General features: G+C 46.3%; 2 protein-coding genes across 2 annotated transcripts in view; one reads left to right on the top strand and one right to left on the bottom strand.

The window, feature by feature from the left end:
• Positions 1–23,635, bottom strand: part of LOC148142793 (uncharacterized) — a 79,735-nt gene that overhangs the window by 9,841 nt on the left and 46,259 nt on the right. The window contains exon 4 of the mRNA XM_087975750.1: positions 4,021–4,823. Within this exon, the coding sequence (XP_087831876.1) occupies positions 4,021–4,823 (803 nt within the window). The remainder of the gene's footprint in view (positions 1–4,020; positions 4,824–23,635) is intronic.
• LOC148142795 (uncharacterized) lies at positions 17,634–23,480 on the top strand. Its single transcript, XM_087973850.1, has 2 exons — positions 17,634–17,735; positions 18,701–23,480. The coding sequence occupies exon 2, from the start codon at positions 18,966–18,968 to the stop codon at positions 19,962–19,964; it is 999 nt and encodes a 332-aa protein (XP_087829976.1). The 5' UTR covers positions 17,634–17,735; positions 18,701–18,965; the 3' UTR covers positions 19,965–23,480.

Below are 23,635 nucleotides of genomic sequence, written 5' to 3'. Positions count from 1 at the left end.
AGGGCTGCATTGCCCACACCCCAATCATTGCCCATTCATCTGTTCTGACCTGGGGACTATGTCATGATCAAATCACGAGAAAAAGATTCTCTCTCCCCTCGGTGGAAAGGTCTGTACCTGATCCTGATGACAATCCGGACTGCTGTGAAACCGGAAGGATGGCTCGAATGGACACATACCACCCGCTCCAAGAGGGCTCCACAACCTCTGAACAGGGACCACACAGAGGAAGGCACCACTCCGAACACAGAGGATGAATCCAGCTGCTCGCGGCAGCCATCACCATCTGATCTGTCTGACCATCACACTGTGGCTTGCTGGTAAACAGGCCCAAGGGGCAGCACATTTCATAATCCACTGTGATTTGCAGGCCAACACCTTCCTCAAAATGGCTCATGGGTATGCGATTTAATCAAACCCGCTGCTGGGTCTGCACTAGGTCCCTGTCCACTCTCACGGGGGGTATTTCCTTAGCCTCAATCCCCTTAAATATCTCTGACATGGCGGAATGGTGCCTGGAGCCAGACAGGTCCCCTGAAGTTACCACACTCAAAATACCACCATCAATGACCAAATATGGGGGTAACAGTCCAGCCCGCTGGAGGTCTGCAGGTTACCACGTGGAAAAATATAAAGGGTGCTTTTACCCGGCCTACAACCTCTCCCATGAGCCCCCAGCCCTGACCATTGCTGACACTAACACACACGGGCCACCTGCAGGTTCCATCTGTTTGAAACACACACAGCCATCTGGATGGGAGGCTGACTAGAGCCGGTGCACTGACTCCCTGCTCCTAACTCCCGCAGCACGCCGATCCACTGCAGAAGGCAGCATTTTAAACCGACAGGTCCTCAACAAGATCACCCAGAATACCACCTTCCTCACCAGCTGGACAGGGACCCAGACACTCCATCTCCAGACCAACAATGGCACCTATTTTATCTGTGGCCACAAAGCCTACTGCTGTCCTGGACAGGGAGCTACAATGTTGGGTATGCGGTACCATTAATTTATCACTCCCAGTCCCCTCCCTTCCCAAAGCCCATGCCAGGCAGCAGACGACCCCTCGCTGCCATTGAAGCAGCTCTCTACCTGATGTCACCCCACTCTGCAACTTTACAGTTACAGGTAGAAGCCCACAAACTCGCTGTCACAGTACAGGAGGTGGCAAACTCCACAGCAGACGTATTCGCCCAGCTGAATGTGGAGGCTGTTGCCATCTGTACTGTGACTCTGCAGAACACGATAGCCCTGGACTACCTACTCGCTGTGAAAGAGGGCACGCGCAGAGCCTGACTGCAGGGACTGATAGCCCTCATCACTATCATTGCCAGGCTTAGAGTGCTAGCCATGGCTATCCGACTGTGCTGTTCACGCCTACGTACAATTCTGTTACCCTCTGTCCCCCTCACCACTCAGCTAGCACAGATCCACTGGGAGAACATCCCTGCCCCTAAAATAGCCTCTCCTGGACCAGACTCGGACACAGAGAGCTATCTGTCTGATACTGAGACCCCCACCTGACAATCCCCCTGGCTCCGGCTACATTGCCCCTTCTCATCCCTCCCCTGAGCAAAACAAAAAGAAAAGGGGGGGAAATTGTGGAAAAAGATCTGCCACTCTGCCAACCCACAATAGGCCCACAAAAGCAAAATTGGCCAAACTGTACCTAAAATACCCAGAATGCCCATGCAGGCTCGCAAGCCAAACCTGACAGCACACGGACAAAGGAATGCACTTCAACCTCACTACAATGACAGAGCACCACAGGTATCTCAAAGCCCCAAGGACAGTTTCACAACCCAACAATACCAAAGCCACACAAAGAGCAGGTCAGACAGAGAGGCACCAGCAAGGACTTGCTTCCAGAACAAGAAATGGAAGCACCTCACCACTTCAGAGGAGAAGTTAACACCTACCTGTGAAGAGGAATGGAACCATCGATAGTCAGGATGTTACACTGTGTGAAGGAACAGGACATTCATCTGATAACTGTTTTCCAATTAGCATCCTTGTAACTAGATTACTCCATTTCCAGATACATTGTATATTCCCCATTTCTTAATCAGCCTTATCGTACAGCATTATTATAAAAACTGGTCTCATCCTCAGCTCTTAGAAGAGAAATTCTGATCTACCTGTACAGACTGTCAATTCTGTGTCAGCCTAGTCAGGTTCTCTTCCAGTGACATTGCTTGTAATAAAGTGTTTGTCAATTTCACTTTGAACCGCGCTTTGTGATCTCTAACTTATTGGGCAAATTTCTCCGACATGCTATAACAGGGCGACCAGAACTGTACTCAGTACTCTGAAAGTGGTCTTACCAACATGATGTTCCAACTCCGATACACAACGCTGTAAACAATGAAGGCAAGTGTAATGAACGCCTCTTAACCACCCTGTCTACCAATGATGCAACTTTCATAGAACAATGTACCTGAAACCCACCATGTCTCTGTTCTACAACGCAACCCAGGGCCCTATCATTAACTATACAAATCCTGCCCTTCCTTGTTTTAGCAAAATGCAACCCCTCGCTTTTATCCATACCTCTCTCATACACATGCTCTCTCTGAGACACTCACACTCTCTCACAGGCTTCTCCTCCATCACACTCACGCTTCAAGCATGCACACACGCAAACAGACACACGCGCTCTCATGCACACACACTCTCTCATGCACACACAGGTCTATGGGGTGAATTTGCATTTGCAGATACATTCAATTTTGATCAAAAAGCAAACAACCTGCAGGCAGTTGATACATGTAATATTTGTAAATTCCTACTTTGGAAATAGAACCAGTCTGATTCAAGATTGGGATACAGACAGACTCAAACCTCACACATTTCATTATTGTCTGAACTGAGATGAAACCTATTTATATAAAACCATAAGTAATCTCGAGAATCTGACTTCAAAGACTTTCTGGAATTTACACATTAATGAACTAAAATTTGCAATCTATTCTAAAAGACAAAAGACTTCACAATAATCTAGGTTTGTTCAATATATCCGATCATTTGCACTATACTGTGATCTTTTGCTATAAACTCTGCCTTATGATCCTGTTCCACAGCTTTCTGATGACGGAGCAGCGCTCCGAAAGCTAGTGGTTCCAAATAAAGCACTATAGCCTGATGTGTGATTTTTTTTTTAACTTGATCCAACCCAGTCCATCTCTGGCTCCTCCACATCATTTCTAGTGAAGGCAGCCCACACCTCCTGGTACTGCCAGTAAACCTTACAATGCTGATGAAATGACGCAGTACCTGCACACATGAAAAATTTACAATTTTTAATGATACTAGCTACTCATTCACTGCTCCATCTGATACATGACATTGGAAACTTAGCGCAGGAGGCTGAAAGAAATGAGCAGCTTTAAAACAAAAACCTCTTGGAGCTCAAAGCTTTCAATGAAAGTCTGAACCCGGCAGTAAGTTCAGGTAACCTTTATCAAGACCCAACTTTGTTCCCACTTCAGATCCCCCCAGCAAAAAGGCGTAGAAAAAGTAGCTTATTTTTTTAAAAACAGCTCAAGGTCAAAGAGTACACAGTCCCCCCACCCTCCACTTTCTTTACTATTAGTCACCACCAAGTTGTCCCTTTGTAATTGGATCCTTGGTACAGCCTTAACCCATAGGAAGTATTGCCTCACTCAGCAATTTCAACCCAGACCCTGCAGCCAAGTAAGTTTCTCCCTGTTCATTTCTGCAGGTGGGGGAGTCAACCACACTGCTCTGGGTCTGGAGTCACATGTAGGCCACCCGGGTAAAGGATGCAGCTGGGACAACTGAGTGAATCCTTTCCTGCAACGGCTGTTTCCTTTCCTAAAAAGGGCATGAGTGATTCAGATGGGGGATCTCACGCCCCCGCCCCCACCCCCAAAAATGGTTTCATCGTTAGATTCCGAACTCCAGACTTCTGACCGAATTCCAATTCCGCCATCTGCCACAACGGGATTCAAACCCAGGAGTCCAGTCGATAATGGGACTCTGCCATTGCTCTTTCAATCCCCCTGCCATGGAATGTGAACTCGCTGGTGCCTCTGCAGGTGGGAAGAGCGGGTGAATCCCTTCCCACACTGAGAGCAGGTGAATGGCCACTCCCCAGTGTGGACCCGCTGGTGGGCCAGCAGGGTGGAGGCCTGTGTAAAGCCCTTCCCACACTCAGGGCAGCTGAAGGGTCTCTCCCCAGTGTGGACCCGCTGGTGCTTCAGTCCGTCGGATGAATTGCTGAAGGCTTTCCCGCACTCGGGGCAGGTGAAGGGCCTCTCCCCGGTGTGGACCCGCCGGTGGGTCAGCAAGGTGGAGGCATGGGTAATGCCCTTCCCGCATTTGGGGCAGCTGAAGGGCTTCTCTCCAGTGTGGACCCGCTGGTGCTTCAGTCTGTCGGAGGAATTGCTAAATACCTTCCCACACTCAGGGCAGCTGAAGGGCCTCTCCCCCGTGTGGCCCCGCTGATGCCTTAGCAGGCCTGAGGAATTGCTAAAGGCCTTCCTGCACTTGGTGCAAAGGAACGGCCTCTCCCCGGTGTGGACCTGTCGGTGGGTCAGCAGACTGGAGGCCTGGGTAAAGCCCTTCCTGCATTTGGGACAGCTGAAGGGCCTCTCCCCCGTGTGGACCCGTTGGTGCTTCAACAGGTCAGAGGAATTGCTGAAGGCCTTACCGCACTCTGTGCAGGGGAACGGCCTCTCCCCGGTGTGAGTGCGCCGTTGAGTCTCCAGGGCAGACGGGAAATGGAAACTTTTCCCACAGTCACCACCCTTACATGGTTTCTCTACGGGGCGGGATCGCTCAGGTTTTCCCATGGCCAAACCTACGCACAAAAATGTGTAGAGCCCCTCCCTGCCGTGAATCCCTCTTTCCAGGCTGTATAACTATTTCTGGGTCCACACTCAGTGCACTGCAACAGTACGGTCTCTCATCCAGTCCCACTGATTCTGAAAACATACAGAAACAGGAACTAAAAAGCTTTGCTCCTTCTCACAGAATCACAGTCGAAAATTGTTGCGTTCCCAATGGATTGAGTGACTGTCAGACATTGACATCAAAGTGAGGACTGCAGACACTGGACACTCAGTGTCGAAAAGTGCGGTGCTGGAAAAGCGCAGCAGGTCAGGCAGCATCCGAGGAGCAGGAGAGTCGATGTTTCAAGCATAAGCCCTTCATCTGTTGATTTTGAAACTTCTGTCTTCAGATCTTCAAAAAGTCTGTGAAAAGAGATTACAAAAATCATCACTGTCAGTGCAGGGTAGAAATTCAGAACAAGCAACTCTACTTTCTGCAGAACGTTCTTTTCTTTTGTTACTCCACAAAATTGAAAGCATCATCCCACTCTCTCTCTTCTCTCCCCCTCTGTTCTCACTCCGCGCTAATTCTCCTGAAGGTGCTGATTCAGGATCTTACAGGGGCAGAAAAGCAAAAATGTCAAGTCTGACATCTCTCTGAATTTTGGATAACTCCACCTGAAAGTTAATATCTTTCCCAACATTGGAATACTGCTGAGACTGAACAGGTCTGATTTTGGGAAACAAATACTGTGTCAATTCAGGGTGAACCTGCAATGCAGCTTCTTGACGAACAATGAGACATGAAATGGTTAACATCCCCAGGAAGGGGGAGAAAAGGAGACATCAAGGTATTGACACCGACACCAGAGAGAAAGTTAACATGCCGATCAGGTATCCAGAAACAATCTAGGCCCGTTTGCCAGCACTTGGCCCATTTTCCTTTCACCCCTTCCTATTCATATACCCATCCAGATCCCTTTTAAATGTTGTGATTGTACCAGCCTCCACCATTTCCTCTGGCAGCTCATTCCTTACACACACCGCCCTCTGAATGAAAAAGTTGCCCCTTACGTCCCTTTTAAACCTTCCCTTCCCCACCCCACCTGCCCACCCTGAACCTATTACCCTTACATTCTCGAGTATCCCATCTCAAGGAAAAGACCTTGACTATTTACCCCATCCATGCCTCTCATGACTTTATCAACTTCATCCTCCAGCGCGCAAGGGGAAACAGCCCCAGTCTGCTTGGCCTCTCCCTTTCACTCAAACCCTCCAACCCTGGCAACATCCTTGTAAATCTTTTCTGAAGCCTTTCAAGTTTCACAACATCCTTCTGATAGGAGGGAGACCAGAACTGCACACAACCTTCCAAAAGTGGCTATGGTTCTGCCTAACAATGGCAATTTAATTCCAAAATATTAATTTCTTCATGAGAAGGGAATAATTGGCAATGTAGCTGTAAGAGGCCTCTTGCGGAAGAGTGAAGAACTGAGTGAGAGAACTTTCCATTAAAATGGAGAGGAACAGAGGTGATTCTGAGACTGGGGACTTAAATCTAAAGCAAGGAAATTACAATGGCAGCGGCACAAACAGGCCACAACAAATGAAGGAACATTTTTGAAAGAAATGACAAACATTTAAAGAGCACCTGGAGGAACTGCAACAGTTGTCCATTCCTGTCTGAAAAAAATAAAACACAGAAGGTGACATAGCCACGGCTCACAAGGGACATGATGGATAGGACTAGATCCAAAGGAGTGGCGTACAAATTGGCTAAAAATAAAGTAGCAGATCTGAAGACTGGGAGCAGTTCAGGTTTCAACAAAAGGATTGGTCAAAAGGGGAAAATGGGGTATGTGAAGAGGAAAATAAAATTAGAGAAAACAATAACAATGAGAACAGGCAAAGTTCTCATGTGGAACAAAGAGATGGCAGACCAATTAACCACATATGTTGCTTCTATCAAAACACAGGTAACATCCCATGTTGGGGAACACATGGTCCAATGAGAGCAGAACTGAAGGAAATGAGCAGTTGTGGGGAAGTGGTGTTGGGGAAACTGATGGGATTAAAAGTTTACAAATCCCTGTGCTGGTAACCCACACCCCAAACTATGGTCTGAGGTCATGCAATTGGAAAATCTTGGGCTGATCTTAGCAGAACTGTTTAATGGTAAGGTCCTATGGAGTGTTACTGAACAAAGTGACCTTGGAGTGCAGGTTCATCGCTCCTTGAAAGTAGAGTCAAAGATAGATAGGATAGTGAAGAAGGTGTTTGGTATGCTTTCCTTCATCGGTCAGAGTATTGAATACAGGAGTTGGGAGGTCACGTTGCAGCTGTACAGGACATTGGTTAGGTCACTTTTGAAATACTGTATGCAATTCTGGTCTCCTTCCTATCAGAAGGATGTATGAACCTTGAAAGGATTCAGAAAAGATTTACAAAGATGATGCCAGGGTTGAGAGATTTGAGCTATAGGGAGAAGTTAAACATGCTGGCGGTTTTCCGTGGAGAGTCGGACGCTGAGGGGTGACCTTATAAAGGTTTATAAAATGATGAGATGCACGGATAGAATAAATAGACAAAGTCTTCTTGCTGGATTGGGGTAGTTGATAACTCTAGAACATAGGTTTTGGGTGAGAGGGGAAAGATTTAAAGGAGATGTAAGCGGCAATTTTTCATGCAGAGAGTGGTAAGTGTATGGAATGAGCTGCTGGAGGAAGTGGAGGAGGCGAGTGCAATTGCAACATTTAAAAGGCATCTGGATGGGTATATGAATAGGAAGGGTTCGGAGGGATATGGGCTGGGTGCTGGCTCAAGTTATCCCTCCTCCTGCATTGAATTTCAAATCCATCTTCATCATGTCTTTCCTCCACTCCTGGCGTTCTCTTTTCTCCTGTCCACAAACTGAAAACAACATCAACACATCAATGCTCTCCTGGTCACTGCGATCTTGGAAGTACCCAGATCCTGTTCCAGCTCCACAAATGATCAGATTCATTCACCTCAAATTCACAGTCCGCCTTCGTGTCATTCTAGATCTCTCTCTCTCTCCCTCCCACTCCCTTTTCCTGTTTTAAGGCCACACAGACCAAGCTCAGGGCCAGGTCTCTCAGAGTGAAATGAGGAAATTCTAGTTGAATGACACCAACTGTCACTTCTCTCCCGGAAATGACAGCTGATGGTGCCCTCACCAAGATGGCCGCCCGCGCTCCCCGCCCCAAGTCAACATGCGCCTTATCCTTACAAAGATGGCGCCCTGTTACCCGGGCAACACGAGAGCTCCTTCGGTGGTGAAGTGGGCCTGGGGAGGTTTTATTCACGGCCTCAGGCCTCAGGCCTCCCCCTAGGAGTTTATAAACTCCCCAGTCTCCCTCCTCCCGCGGTTCCCAATCCTACCCTGTCTCACTGTCTCCTCTCCCCGGGATGTTTCTGAAACCTGGTCCTGTTCTGAAGAAGGATCACCGGACCCGAAATGCCTCCTCGATTTCTCTGGACAGGCGCTGCCGGACCTGCTCAGCTTTTCCAGCGGTTTCTGTTCCTGTTCCGACAGCCGCCGGCGCCATTCCTCTCCCACACTCAGTAACTTTGCCTCACCGCACGCATGCGCACAGCCAGGGCCCTATAGGGAGGTTTCTCGATCGCATGGGATCGTGGGAACTGAAGGCGCCATTAATGTCATGAAATCCAGTATCCCATATGCCTTCTTAACTGTCCTATTCACGTGTTAATGAAGTTAATGAAGAAGGGCTCATACCCGAAACGTCGATTCTCCTGCTCCTTCGATGCTGCCTGACCTGCTGCGCTTTTCCAGCAACACATTTTCAGCTCTGATCTCCAGCATCTGCAGTCCTCACTTTCTCCTCCTTAATGAAGTACACGTCGGGGTAAATCATTCATCGATTTTAGATTTATACATTGAGTGGAACACTACACGTGTTTAACTCTAAACTCTAGTTCCAATTCAGTGTCAGTATAATCGCTTTTTAACTGCTCTTAAATAAGCACCGAATCAATGCACTCCATCTGAACCTTCTTAACGTTGATTTTCTTTAGTTTGCAGATTCCAACACTGTTTCAATAATTTATTAAAATCTACTTCTAGTACATGGGCGTCACTGGTTGGCCAGCATTTGGTTCTCCTTGAGAATGTGGTGGTGAGCTGCCTTCTTGAATCGTTGCAGTCCAAACCCTGTACGGTGACCCACAGCAGCTTGAGGGAAGGAATTCCAGGATTTGGACCAGTGACACTGAAGAAACATTTCCAAGTGAAGATGGTGAGTGGCTTGGAGGGGTACTTGCAAGAGGTTGTGTTCCCAGGTATCTGTTTTCCTGGTCCTTCCAGATGGAAGTGGTTGTTAGTTTGAAAGGCAATTTGTAAGGTGCTTTGGTAAATCTTTGCAGTGCATCTTGTAGGTACTACACACTACTGCTTCTGAACAGTGGATATGGTACCAATCAAGCAGGCAACATTGACCTGGATGGTATGAAGCGTTTCAAATACAGTTGAAGCTGCAACCCCATCCAAGCTAGTGGGGAGTATTCCATTACACTGCTGACTTGTGGCATGTAGAAGTTGGAACAGGTTTTGGAGAGTCAGGAGGTGAGTTACTCACTACAGTATTTCTGGCCTCTGACCTGCTTTTGTAGCCACTGTGTATATATGGTTCATCTAGTTGAGTTTCTGTTCAATGGTAAACCCCAAGGATGTTGATCGTGGGGTATTTAGTGACAGTAACATTGTTGATATCACAGGTCAGTGGTCAGATTATCTCTTTTGGGGATGAGTCATTCTGTGACATTTGCATGGCATTCATGTTACTTGCCACTCATCAGCCCATTGGATATGGTTAAGATCTTGTAGCATTTCAAACTGAACTGCTTCAGTTTGTGGGGAGTTGTTTATAGTGCTGAACAGCTGCAATTATTGCGACATCTCCACTTCTGAACTTATGATGGAGGAAGGTCATTGATGAAGATGGTTCGGCCTATGAACTCCTGCAGAGTTGTCCTGAAGTCGAGATGACTGACCTCCACAAATCATAGCCATCTTTCCATGTGCTAGGTATGACTTAACAATTAAGACATATAAACTAATTGAAGGAATAGGTATGAGACAACCCTCTTCAGGGTGTCTCCAGTGCAGGTTTTTCTGTTCTCGAAACAATCTGATAAATGTTGACATTCATCAGCCTTTTGATCTTGGTAGTTTCCTTTCTCTCCAACATTTGTTTCACGTTAGCAAGTTGAATTCTTCTGCATTTTTCAGGAAAATGTTTTACAGAAGGTAACATTCTTAATATCTGTGTAATATTCCGTGGGAAAACTGTCTATAGTCCACCAGTTGGAGAAAATTTCTCTGAAAAGGTTTGTCAAATGCCCTGCTTCCACAAGACCCAGTGTTCCCAAAGTTGAAGTACTTTTAACAGCCCCTTTATATTTTCCAGAATTCCCATGATAGGAGACATGTGCCACTTGTACCCACCACAAATCTCCTGAAACTGGGTGCGCTACAAAAGTCAAGCAGGAAGATTATCAGTAAAAAGGTCTGGTTTCAATCACAGAGTTATAGACATCTGGAGACACACTGCACGGAAACAGATCCTTTGGTTCAACTCATCCATGCTGACCAGATGTCCCAAGCTGATCCAGTCCCAAGTTCCAGCCTTTGGCCCATATCCCTCCCAGATGCCTTTTAAATATTGTAATTGTACCCATCTCCACCACTTCCCTGGCAGCTTGTTCCACACACACACACACACACCACCCTCTGCATAAAAAAAATTGTCCTTGAGGTCACTTATTCCTTTCTTGCTACCCACAGCACCTCTTCTCTGTTCCCCACCACCCTCAGCATCCCCTGTCCATCCACAGCGCCTCCTGTCCATTCCCACCTTGCCACCCACAGTGCCCCATGTCCATTTCCCTCTCCCCACCCTCTGCCCACCCATCCATCCTCCCTCTCTCCCCTCACCCTCCACCTCTCTGTTCCCTGTCTATTTTCTCTCTCCACCAATTCTCTGCTGCCCATTCTTCCACTGCCCCCACCCTCTCCTTGCCACTCATTCTCTCTCTCCACCCACCCTCTGTCCCCGTCCATTCTCTGTCTCCCCTCACATTCTGCACCCCACACCATTCTCTCTTCTGCCGCCCCCCCCCCCCCCCCCAACACTCTACTCCCACATTCTCCCTCTCAGACCCTTCCCCCCCATTCTCTGGGTCCCCCACGCTCAGCCCCGCAGGCCTTTCTCTCCCCCCCAAGTCCTTCTCCTCTCCCTCACCCTCTGCTACCCTGTCCATTCTCTCTCTCTCTGTTCTCCACAGCTCCACCCAGCCTCCGTCCATTCTCTCTCTATTCTCCCCAGCCTCCGTCCATTCTCTTTCTGTTCTTCCAAGCCCCACCCTAGAGCCCCCATCAATGAGAGGAAGGTGGCAGGGAGGAGGAGGAGCTAGAAAGATTGGGAGCTTATTTGAAATTGAGTTCCCCAATGTTGAGTCCTCCCAACTCTACGCAGCCCGGGCGGAAGATGGGATGTTGTTCCTCCAATTTGCAGTTTGATTCATTGTGGAAAGGGAGGAGGCCAAAGATAGTTATGTCAAAAAGGGAGTGGGAAGGGGAATTAAAATGGCTGGTGACTGGGAGGTCCGGTCAGCCTCTGCAGGCCCAGGTACGATGCTTGGTGAACTGTTCCCCAAGTCTCCCCGATGTAGAGAAGTTCACAATTGGCAAACACATGGCAAATGCAGTACCACAATGTAAAATTATAGCTTCTGCTGTGAAAACAAAAGCAGAAAGGAGGTGTATTGTTTAAATGGTGATGTATTGGGATGTGGAGCAAGTGAGGACTGCAGATGCTGGAGATCAGAGTCGAAAAGTGTGGCACTGGAAAAGCACAGCAGGTCAGACAGCATCCAAGGAGTAGGAGAGTTGACGTTTTGGGCATGAGCCCTTCATCAGGAATGATGTGTGAATGTACAAAGGGGGCTCAGCATCATTCCACACCAGTCAGTACCAGTTGTCAGACAGGTGCAGCAAGCAATCAGCAAGGCAAGTGGTTTGTTAACAAGAGGAATTGAGTTCAGAAGTGGGGATTTCTTCCTGCAGTTAGGGTGTCATTGAATGTATTCAAGGCTGAGTTCGTCTGATTTTTGAACAACAAAGAAGTGGATGTTTATGGGGGAAGGCAAGGAAATGGTTTTAGAACAGTTTCAGTCCAACTAGTCCATGCTGACTATGTTCTCAAACTAAATTAGTCCCAGCTGCCTGTGTTTGGCCCATATCCCTCCAAACATTTCCTATTCATGTACTTGGCCAAATTTCTTTGAAACGTTGTTACGTTTCCTGCATCCTTCCTCTGGACATCTATTCCACACACAAACCACACTCTGTGTTTTTTTTAAAAAACTGGTGCCCCTCATGTCTTTTTAAAATCTTTCTCCACTCACCGTCAAATTTTGCTCCCAATCTTGAAACCACCCCAGAGAAAGAAGACCCGCCGTTCACTTCATCTATATCTTTCATGATTTTATAAACCTCTATATGGTCACCTCGCAACCTGCTGTGCTCCAGTGAAAAAGTCCCAGCCTATCCACTTAGATGTAGTTAGATTCATATCCAGTTATGATCTGTTCAATGCTGGTGCAGGCTCCAAAGACCAAATGGCTGACCTCTGTTCCCAGTTCTCTTACTGTGTCCAGGACAGCAAAAGACTATAAGACATAGGAGCAGAAAGTAGGCCATTCAGCCCATCAAGTCTGCTCATACCATTCAATTGTGACTCATAGGTTTCTCAATCCCATTGTCTTGCTTTCTCTCCATAACCCTCGATCCCCTTGGTACTCAAGAACATGTGTCTCAGTCTTAAATATACTCAGTGACCTAGGCTCTGCAACCTTCTGTGGCAATGAATTCCATAGATTCATCACTATCTGGCTGAAGAGGTTGATGTTTATCTATGTTCTAAAAGGCCTTCTCTTTACTCTGAGGCTGTGTCCTCAGGTCGGAGTCTCTCCTACCAACGGAAACATCTTCCCAACGTCCGCTGTGTCCAGGCCATTCAGTATTCTGTGTGTTTCAATTAGATCTCTCCTGAGTGTGGGCCTGTTAGTCAGCATGAAGCAGAACCTTCAGGATGAGGTACAACAGGGATTAGGTTTGGCAAATGGAAAGAGAGTATGTGGGATGGAGATTTTCAGCTTCTAGGGAATAAGAGAGGAAAGAGAGTTCATTATAAATTAGAATTGTTCAGGTGGGCCAATGGGCCAAGGAGTGGCAGATGGAGATAATTTAGAGAAATGAGAGGTGTTGCATTTTGCAACTGTATAAGACATTGTTTAGGCCACTTTTGGAATACTGTGTTCAGTTCTGGTCTCCCTGCTATAGCAAAGAGGTTGTGAAACTTTGGAAGTGGTTGGAGAAGATTTACAAGGCTGTTGCCATGCTTGTGACCTACAGTGAGAGGCTGAAGTGGCCAGGGATATTTTCCCTGGAGAATTGGAGGCTATGGGGATGATCTTATAGATGTTTATGAGGGGCATGGATAGGGTAAATATCCAAGCACTTTTTGCCAGGGTAGGGGAGTCTAAAACTAGAGGGCATATGTTTGAGGTGAGAGGGGAATGATTTAAAAGGGACGTGACCGGCAAGGTTTTCATGCAGAGGATGGTACATGTGTGTAACAAACTACCAGATAATGACAACATTTAAAAGGCATCTGGATAGGTACATGAATAGGAAGGATTTAGAGGGATATGGGCCAAATGCGACGAGGTTAATTTAGGATATTTGGTTGGCATGAGAAGCTGGGCCGAAAGGTCTGTTTCCATGCTTCAAAACTCTAATCAGCTTTGCTGAAAGCAGAAGAGTCAGAGCACTTTCAGAGCAGCTTTCAAAGATGTTTTGCCCTTACTGGGAGCAATAGACAATAGGTGCAGGAGTAGGTCATTCTGCCCTTCGAGCCTGCACCACCATTCAATATGATCATGGCTGATCATCCTTAATCAGTATCCTGTTCCTGCCTTATCTCCATAACCCTTGATTCCATTATCCTTGAGAGATCTATCCAACTCTTTCTTAAATGAATCCAGAGACTGGGCCTCCACTGCCCTCTGGGGCAGAGCATTCCACACAGCCACCACTCTCTGGGTGAAGATGTTTCTCCTCATCGCTGTCCTAAATGGTCTACCCCGTATCTTTAAGCTGTGTCCTCTGGTTCGGCACTCACCCATCAGCGGAAACATGTTTCCTGCCTCCAGAGTGTCCAATCCTTTAATAATCTTATATGTCTCAATCAGATCCCCTCTCAGTCTTCTAAACTCAAGGGTATACAAGCCCAGTCGCTCCAGTCTTTCAGCGTAAGGTAGTCCCGCCATTCCAGGAATTGACCTCGTGAACCTACACAGCACTCCCTCAATAGCCAGAATGTCTTTCCTCAAATTTGGAGACCAGAACTGCACACAATACTCCAGGTGTGGTCTCACCAGGGGCCTGTACAGCTGCAGAAGAACCTCTTTGCTTCTATACTCAATCCCTCTTGTTATGAAGGCCAGCATGCTATTAGCCTTCTTCACTACCTCCTGTACCTGCATGCTTGCCTTCATTGACTGGTGAACAAGAACACCCAGATCTCTTTGTACTGCCCATTTACCTAAATTGACTGCATTTAAGTAGTAATATGCCTTCCTGTTCTTTCTACCAAAGTGGATAACCATACATTTATCCACATTAAACTGCATCTGCCCACACACGTCACCTGTTCAGGTCACCCTGTAATCTCCTAACATCCTCCTCACATTTCACCCTGCCACCCAGCTTAGTATCATCAGCAAATTTGCTAATGTTATTACTAATACCATCTTCTATATCATTAATATATATTGTAAAAAGCTGCGGTCCCAGCACTGATCCCTGCGGTACTCCACTGGTCACTGCCTGCCATTCCGAAATGGAGCCGTTTATCATGACTCTTTGTTTCCTATCAGCCAACCAACTTTCAATCCAAGTTAGTACTTTGCCCCGAATACCATGCACCCTAATTTTGCTCACTAACCTCCTATGTAGGACCTTATCAAAAGCTTTTTGAAAGTCCAGGTACACTACATCTACTGGATCTCCCTCATCCATCTTCAGAGTTACATCCTCAAAAAATTCCAGAAGATTAGTCAAGCATGATTTCCCCTTCATAAATCCATGCTGACTCTGACCTATCCTGTTACTACTATCCAGATGTGTCGTAATTTCATTCTTTATAATAGACTCCAGCATCTTTCCCACTACTGAGGTCAGACTAACTGGTCTATAATTTACTGCTTTCTCTCTCCCACCTTTCTTAAATAATGGTACAACATTAGCCACCCTCCAATCCGCAGGAAATGATCCCGAATCTATCGAACTGTGGAAAATAATCACCAACGCATCCACGATTTCTCGAGCCACCTCCTTCACCATCAGGCGCCGGGGACTTATCAATCTTCAGACCTAACAGTCTCTCCAACACCAAATTATGGCAAATATAAATTCCCTTAAGTTCAGGTCCTTCAGCCACTGTTACCTCAGGGAGACTGCTTGTGTCTTCACCAGTGAACACAGATCTGAAGTACCGATTCAATTCTTCTGCCATTTTTTTGTTCCCCGTAATATATTCCCCTGTTTCTGTCTTCAAGGGCCCAATTTTAGTCTTAACCATTTTTTTGCCTTTCACATATCTAAAAAAGCTTTTACTATCCTCCTTTATGTTTTTGACCAGTTTTCCTTCGTACCTCATTTTTTCTCTGTGTATTTCCTTCTTAGTTATCCTCTGTTGTTCTTTAAAAGCTTCCCAGTCCTCCATTTTCCCACTTATCTTTGCTATGTTATACTTTTTCTCTTTTAACTTTATATGTTTCTTAACTTCCCTCGTCAGCCATGGCCACCCTTGCCTCCTCCTAGGATCTGTCTTCCTTTTTGGAATGAACTGATCCTGCATCTTCTGCATTATACACAGAAATATCTGCCATTGTTCCTCCACTGTCATCCCTGCTAAGGTATTGCACCATTGAACTTTGGCCAGCTCCTCCCTCATAGCTCCATAGTTCCCTGTATTCAACAGAAATATTATCACTTCCGATTGTACCCTCTCCTTCTCAAATTGCAGATTGAAGCTTATTGTATTATGGTCACTACTTCCCAATGGCTCCTTCACTTCGAGGTCCCTGATCAATTCTGGTTCATTGCACAGAACAAGTTAAAGTGAAATCTTTAATTTGTGGGACAGCAACTGAGTGAATGAGTATATCCAGAATTTTAGTGGAAAGTGGGAATTCATTGCACTGTGGGGATGAAGTGCTTTAAGGTTTACCGGCAGTAAGTACAGGTGTGCTGAGTGAATGGTTAGGTGGGTTCTTGTTTTAAACTGCTCATTTCTTTCAGCCTCCAGCATTGTATTTCCACTGCTGTACATCAGAAGAAGTGAATCAGTCACTGTTATCATTAGAAACCTTACGGTTTTCAATACCTCATTGTTTCCTGAGCATTTTAAAGTTTACTGACAGCAGCGGGGTTTGGGCCGTATTCAATGGAAACGATTAAGCAAACAGATAACACACATACGAGAGGGCAGGGTGGGACTTGTCTTTTGATTTGGTGGAAGGTGGGAGGTTCTGTGCGCTGTGATCCGGGGCAAACACGACTGCAGTAAATCATTCAATCTCTACAGTGTGGAAGTAGGCCATTCAACCCCTCTGAAGAGCATGCCATCCCGACCCACGCCCACCAGCTCCCTGCCCTGTCTAGTAGTTCCTGCTGGGGGATGAGACTCGGCCATAAAATTAGGGGGATCAGAGCTGGAAGCATCTCCAGCATCTGCAGCCCTCACTTTCTCCTCATAAAATTAGGGGGAGTAGACTTAAGGTAGAGATGAGGAGGAGCTGTTTTTCCCGGAGAGTAGTCAATTAGATTGAATTAGATTACCTACAGTGTGGAAACAGGCCCTTCGGCCCAACAAGTCCATACTGACCCGCCGAAGCGTAACCCACCCAGACCCATTCTCCTACATTTACCCCTTACCTAACACTACGGGCAATTTAGCGTGGCCAATTCACCTAACCTGCACATTTTTGGATTGTGGGAGGAAACGGGAGCACCCGGAGGAAACCCACACAGACACGGGGAGAATGTGCAAACTCCACACAGTCAGTCGCCTGAGGCGGCAATTGAACCCGGGTCTCTGGCGCTGTGAGGCTGCAGTGCTAACCACTGTGCCACCGTGCCGCCCACTAATCTGTGAAGGGTGAGGGTGGATTGGCCATGCTAAATTGCCCCACATGGTCCAGGGATGTACAGATTAGGGTGGATTCGCCATGCTAAATTACCCATAGTGCCCAGGTATGTGCAGGTGAGGTCTATTCGGGGGGTAAATATCGGGCAGGAGGGGAAAGGGGAATGGATGTGGGTGGGTTACCCTTCGGAGGGTCGGTGTGGTCCCATTGGGCCGGGTGACCTGCTTCTACATTGTGCGGATTCTCCGAAGGGAAAGGATTTTTGCAAACTGCGCAGGGCAGTGCGGGCCGTCAATCCGGAGCAGGCGCAGTGCGGAGCCGCCATTCGCCCCGCCCCTTCGTCTCGTCACGCCCCGTCTCGCAGGCCGTCACTCGACACTTGCTCCTCCCACTGTCCCGGCCGCACTCCGCCTCTGTACCCGCCTCTCGCTCCACCCAGTCGCTCCGCCCCTGACCCCGATCGTCCCACCGCCCCTGACCCCGATCGTCCCTCCGCCCCCTCCCCTTCCTGTCTCTCCCTCCGCCGCCTCGACCCATCGATGACGTCACAACGCGGAAGTGACTCTGCTCGGTTCAGAGTAAAACCCTTTCGCTGGGCAACTCTTCAATCTGAGAGGGAGAAAATCTGTTCACTGGTAGCAACTGGAGTGACTCCAGGGAAGGCGCAGAGTCTGCAAACTCAGGTATGTGTCTTAATTGCCCGGGTGAGGAGGGACGGAAGGATAGGTTGGGGCTGTTTCCCCAGCCCGCGCCAGAATCTTAGGGGTAACCTTATAGACTTTTATAAAATCATAAGGAGCATGGATAGGGTAAATAGACATGGTCTTTTCCTTGGGGTGGGGGAGTCCAGAACTAGAGGGTGATTGGTTTAGGGTGAGGGCGGCGGGGGAGGGGGCGTGGAGATTTAAAAGAGACCTAAGGAGGCAACTATTTCACGAGGTTTGGGCGGGTGTGAATGTGTGTACGGAATGACCTGCCAGAGAAAGTAGTGGAGGCTGGGACAATCACAGCATTTAAAAGGCATTTGGACGGGTGTATCAATACGAACGGTTCAGAGGGACAGGGAGCACGTGCTGGCAAATGTGACTAGATTAATTTAGGCTATCTGGTCAGCTCGGAAGAGTTTGACTGAAGTGCCTGTGCCTGTTTCTGTGTGTATATGACTCTGGCTTTCCACTAACGTTTGCCACGTCTGTATGTTCAGTTTCTCTCTCTGGTGTCTGTGTTAATACCTGGGTGTCACATTATGCTCCCCTTCCCGGGGACATTAACCATCTCTTGAGGTTGTTCCTCAAGAAGGTGCATTGCAGGTTCATCCTGAACTGGCACACTTTATTTTGTTTTCCAAATCAGACCTGCTCACTCTCAGCATTATGCCAATGACGTGAAAGATATTAACTTTCAGGTGGAGTTTCAGAGAGATAAGTCTTGACGTTTTTGCTTTTCTGCTCCAATAAGATCCTGAATCAGCACCTTCAGGAGAATTAGTTAAAGTGGAGTGAGAACAGAAGGGGAGAGAGAAAATGGGATGGCACTTTCAATTTTGTGGAATAATAAAAGAAAAGAGTGTTCTCCAGAAAGCAGAATTGCTTGTTCTGAATTTCTCCCCTGGACTGACAGTGATGACTTTTACATTCTCTTTTTACAGCGTTTGAAGATCTGAAGACAGAAGTTTCAAAATCAACTGTAACGTCAACTCTCCTGCTCCTCGATGCTACTTGATGTGCTGTGAATTTTCAAGTGCCGTGCTTTTTGACAGTGACTCTCCAGAGTCAGCAGTCCTCACTTTGGTGTCAATGTCTGACGGTCACTCAATCCATCAGGACCACAACGATTTTTGACTGCAATTCTGTGAGAAGGAGCAAAGCTTTTTGGTTCCTGTTCGAGGACATTTCCAGTATCAGTGGGACTGGATGAGAGACCTACTGTTGCAGTGCACTGAGTGTGGAGCGTGTAACAGCCTGTTAAGAGGAAATCACGGTGTGAAGGGGCTCTACATGCGTTTGTGTGCGGCTGAAGCTTCGGCCATGGAAAAACCTGAGGAATCCCGCCCTGTGGAGAAACCATGGAAGTGTGGTGACTGCGGGAAAGGCTTCTATGTCCCATCTGCCCTGGAAACTCATCTGCGCAGTCACACCAGAGAGAGGCCCTTCAGCTGCCCTGAGTGTGGGAAGGGCTTTACCCAGGCCTCTGCCCTGCGGACTCACCAGCGGGTCCACACAGGGGAGAGGCCGTTCCCGTGTCCCGAGTGCGGGAAAGCCTTCAGCAATTCCTTCAACCTCCAGACACACAGGCGACTCCACACTGGTGAGAGGCCGTTTTCTTGCTCCGAGTGCAAGAAGGCATTCAGACATTCCTCTGACCTGCTGACCCACTGGCGGGTCCACACGGGGGAGAGGGCCTACAGCTGCCCCGAGTGTGGGAAGGCCTTCAGGAATTCCTCCCATCTGCTGACTCACCAGCGGGTCCACACGGGGGAGAGGCCGTTCACCTGCCCCAAGTGTGGGAAGAGATTTAGTCAGGTGAGCAACTTGTGGAAGCACCAGCGTCTCCACACTGGGGAGAAGCCCTTCAGCTGCCCCGAGTGCAGGAAGGCCTTCAGCAGTTCCACCACTCTGCTGACCCACCAGCGGATCCATATGGGGGAGAGGCCATTCCCCTGCACAGAGTGCGGGAAGGCCTTCAGTAATTCCTCCATCCTGCTGAGACACCAGAGGGTTCACACAGGAGAGTGGCCCTTCAGCTGCCCTGAGTGCAGGAAGGGGTTCAGCGATTCCTCCAATCTCCAGACCCACCAGCGGATCCACACTGGGGAGAAGCCCTTCGGCTGCACAGAGTGTGGGAAGGCCTTCATCCGCTCCTCCCACCTGCGGAGGCACCAACGAGTTCATGTGCCATCGCAGGATGATTGAAGGAGTAACAACCGAGTGCCATTAGGGACTGGACTATCAACCCAGTTCCTGGGACTCCTGAGTTTGAATCCAGCCGCAGCAGATCACGGAATTGGAATTCGGTCAGAAATCTGGATTTCAGAATCTGATGATGAAACCGTTTTTAGGGTGGGGTGAAATTGCTGAGTGAGGCAATACTTCCTCCAGGTTACGGCTGTACCAAGGATCCAACTGCAAAGGACAACTTGGTGATGACCAACAGTAGAGAAAGTGAGGTAGGATGGGGGGGGGGTGAGAAGTATGTGCGCTTTGACCTTGAGCTGTCAAAAAGCAGCTACTTTTTCTACACCTTTTTGCTGGGGGGATCTGAAGCTTTAACAAAGTTGAGTCACAATAAAGATTACCTGAACTTACCGCGGGCTCAGACTCTCATTGAAAGCTTTGAGCTCCAAGAGGTTTTTTGTTTTAAAGCTGTTCATTTCTTTCAGCCTCCTGCACTAAGTTTTCAATGTTGTGTATCGGGTGGAGCAGTGAATGGGTAGCTAGTATCATTAGAAATTGTAAATTGTTCAGGAGTGCAGGTACTGTGTTTCATTGGCATTGTAAAGTTTACTGGCAGCACTGGGAGGAATGGGCTGTGTTCACTAGAAACGATGTGGCGGTGCCAGTATTGGACTGGGGTGGATAAAGTTAAAAATCACACAAGACCAGGTTATAGTCCAACAGATTTATTCGGAAGCACGAGCTTTCGGAGCGCCGCTCCTTCCACAGGTAGCTGTGGAGCAGGATCATAAGAAACACATCTTATAGCAAAATTCATAGTGTCATGCAACTGATGCCTTTTAGAATGGGTTGCAGGTTTCGGTTCATTAATATGTAAATCCAAGAACAACATCTAAGTCATGTTCTTGAGATGACTTTTGGTTTTATATTTTTTTAAAAAGTGACATCTCAGCTCACACAATACATTAAAGTTGTGAGGTTCGAGTCTGTCAGTATCCCAATCTTGAATCAGACTAGTTCTGTTTTTAAAGTAGGAATATATAAAATATTACATGGATCGACTGCCTGTAGATTGTGTGCTTTGTGAGCAAAATTGAAAGTATCTGCAAATATAATTCTGCCAATACAAATTCACTCCATAGAGTTGTGTGTGTGTGCATGTGAGTTTGTGTGTGAGAGTGCATGTAAGAGTGTGTGCATGCTTGGTAAAGTGTGAGTGTGATGGAGTATAAGTCTGTAAGTGTGTGAGCATGTTAGGGTGTGCGTATATGAGAGAGGTATGAATAAAAGCAAGGGATTGCATTTTACTAAAACGAGGAAGGACAGGACATGTATCGTTAAAACAGAGACCTGGGAGGGTTCAGATACATAGTTATGCAACCTGCAAAGAACTGGTAGATTGGATGGTTAAGAAGGCATTTAGCACCATTGCCACCCAGACCCACCCCCTTACTTCATATTTCTCATAGCTAATCCACCCTACCTTGCATATCCTGAACAATAAGGGTCATTTCGCATGGCCAATCCAGCCTAACCTACACCCTAATCTAAAAACTACCTTCTCAGGAATGTAATTTAAATGCACAACATTTCTAAGAAAAATGTCCGTCTGACTCAACCCTGGGACCCAGACAGAATTCACACCTATTGTTAGAAAAGCTGTGCATTTGAATGACTTTCTTGAGAAGGTAATTAAAAACAAGTTCTGGAATTAACATGCCAAAGAGCAGAAACCCATTCTAAAAGATGAAAGATTTAATCTAAAATTGTTTAATATATCACATCTCCATGACACTGGACTCCTTTGGCTATAAATGCCATGATCATGATCTCATTCTCCACAACCAACCTGATAAAAGAGCGGTGCTCCAAACGTTAGTGTTTCCAAATAAATCTGTTGATTTATAACCTGGTGTTGTGAGATTTTTAACTTTGTCCAAGGAAACACGTGTTGTGGGACTGGTAACAGTTGTTATTTTGTGATCTGTTCCTCCTGAAATTTCTCCTCTGCGCAGGCACGGGTGAACAGTCTGTTTTTGTGCTTTGTGCGAGATCAGGCTAGCAGCTTTTAAATCCTTAAAAGAAAACTGTAGGTTAGTAATCGTATTTTGAGAATGGTACTTCCAGCTCTGGTAGTCCTGTTGGGTCACCAGAGAGAGAGGGAGAGAAGATGTCACATCTAAAAAGCAAACTGAAAAGTTGTTTTGTTTGTTCCGTCAGTTGAGTTGGTTCTGCACTCCGATGAGACTGGATACTGATTTTAATGGATCAGAATTGAACCCTACAATGGAACCCCTTAAATTTCAAGAACGTTGAAAGGGCAAATCAAACTGTAACCTTGAAGAGATATGCTTCCATTTCTAACCTTGGGTGATCCAAATGAGACATTGTTACTGATCACTCCATTTCAGAGTGCTGCTCTTTCATCAGCTGGTCGTGGACAGTAAGATCATGATCACAGAATTTATAGCCAAAGGAGTCCACGGTCATGGAGATGTCCTTCACTAAACAATTTTAGATTAAATCTTTCATATTTTAGAATGGGCTTCTGTTCTTTGGTACGTTAATCCCAGAACTTGTTTCAAATTACCTTCAAGAATGTCATTTAAATGCAGAGCTTTTCGAACAACAATGTCAGTCTGACTCGATATTGGGACACACAGAATTCACACCTATTGTTAGAAAAGCTCTACGTTTAAATGACATTCTGAAATGGCTGATCTTTAACATTGAGAATAGTTACATTGATATATTCAGAAACATTGTTAAAGTTTGAAAGCATGTTCACTTTTTGAAAAGAGCTGCTGAAATCTTTCTGAAACTTGCATTGAAACGTGCGTAGTTAGGCCACAGCCCAAGACAGGCTGTAAAGGATGAATGGCCTAATCCTAGTTTTGTGAAATTGATTCTGACTATGTAGAAATAGTCATAGAGTTGTAGAGCACAGAAGCAAACCCTTCAGTCCAGACAACCAAATATCCTAAATTAATCTAGTGACCCATTTGCCAGCATTTGGTGCATAGCCCTCTGATTCTTTTCTATTCATGTCTCCAACCAGATGCATTTTTTTTCTTCTTCAGTTAATTGAAGCTGGAGAAGCCTGAAATCTTTAAAGGATTTCCTGAAAAAAACTTTTATTCAAGATTTGGCTCAGTGGAGGATTTTCTAAAGCTTTGCTATTGTAGTTTTCAATTTGTCAAAACAACTTTTCAGTTGTTATTGTCCAAGGCAGAGTAAATATTCATTTAAGATATAATTGAGATATATACATTCTTTACAATGTTTTTCCATCATTACCAGTGATTGTCCATCATTTGGTACATTGAGCATCATCTTTTTGTGATTCAACAGATATGATTTGAAGTGAATTCTGCAAGATACTTTTGTATTTTATCTAACTTTGCTTTGTATTAAAAATTTCCTTTGTGACCTTTTAATTAAAATATCTCAATGTATAATAATGAAACAGCTAATTTATTCTGAAATTATTTCAATTAGTTGGTCGGTTGCCAAATAATAGCTGCATAACTGTTGTAAATATTGACACCCAGGAAAGCTATTTTGTTTAATATATTTCCTTTGTAAAGATTTTATAAAATGATTGTATTTTCATATGAAATAAAATTTGCAGTATTTTATTGAATGGTTGAAAGTAACTAATTGCTCCATTTGGGTTCAAACATAGATTA

Source organism: Chiloscyllium plagiosum, unplaced genomic scaffold (assembly GCF_037043375.1).
Source record: "Chiloscyllium plagiosum isolate Xiang-an unplaced genomic scaffold, Cpla_swu_hap1 HiC_scaffold_27, whole genome shotgun sequence".
Lineage (NCBI taxonomy): Eukaryota > Metazoa > Chordata > Chondrichthyes > Orectolobiformes > Hemiscylliidae > Chiloscyllium > Chiloscyllium plagiosum.
Note: the sequence above shows the minus strand (reverse complement) of the source record. Positions and strands in the feature narration are given on the sequence as shown.

Bases quoted from the DNA above. Each gene is read 5' to 3' on its own strand.
- LOC148142795 (XM_087973850.1), top strand. From the start codon at position 18,966: ATGAGAGACCTACTGTTGCAGTGCACTGAGTGTGGAGCGTGTAACAGC.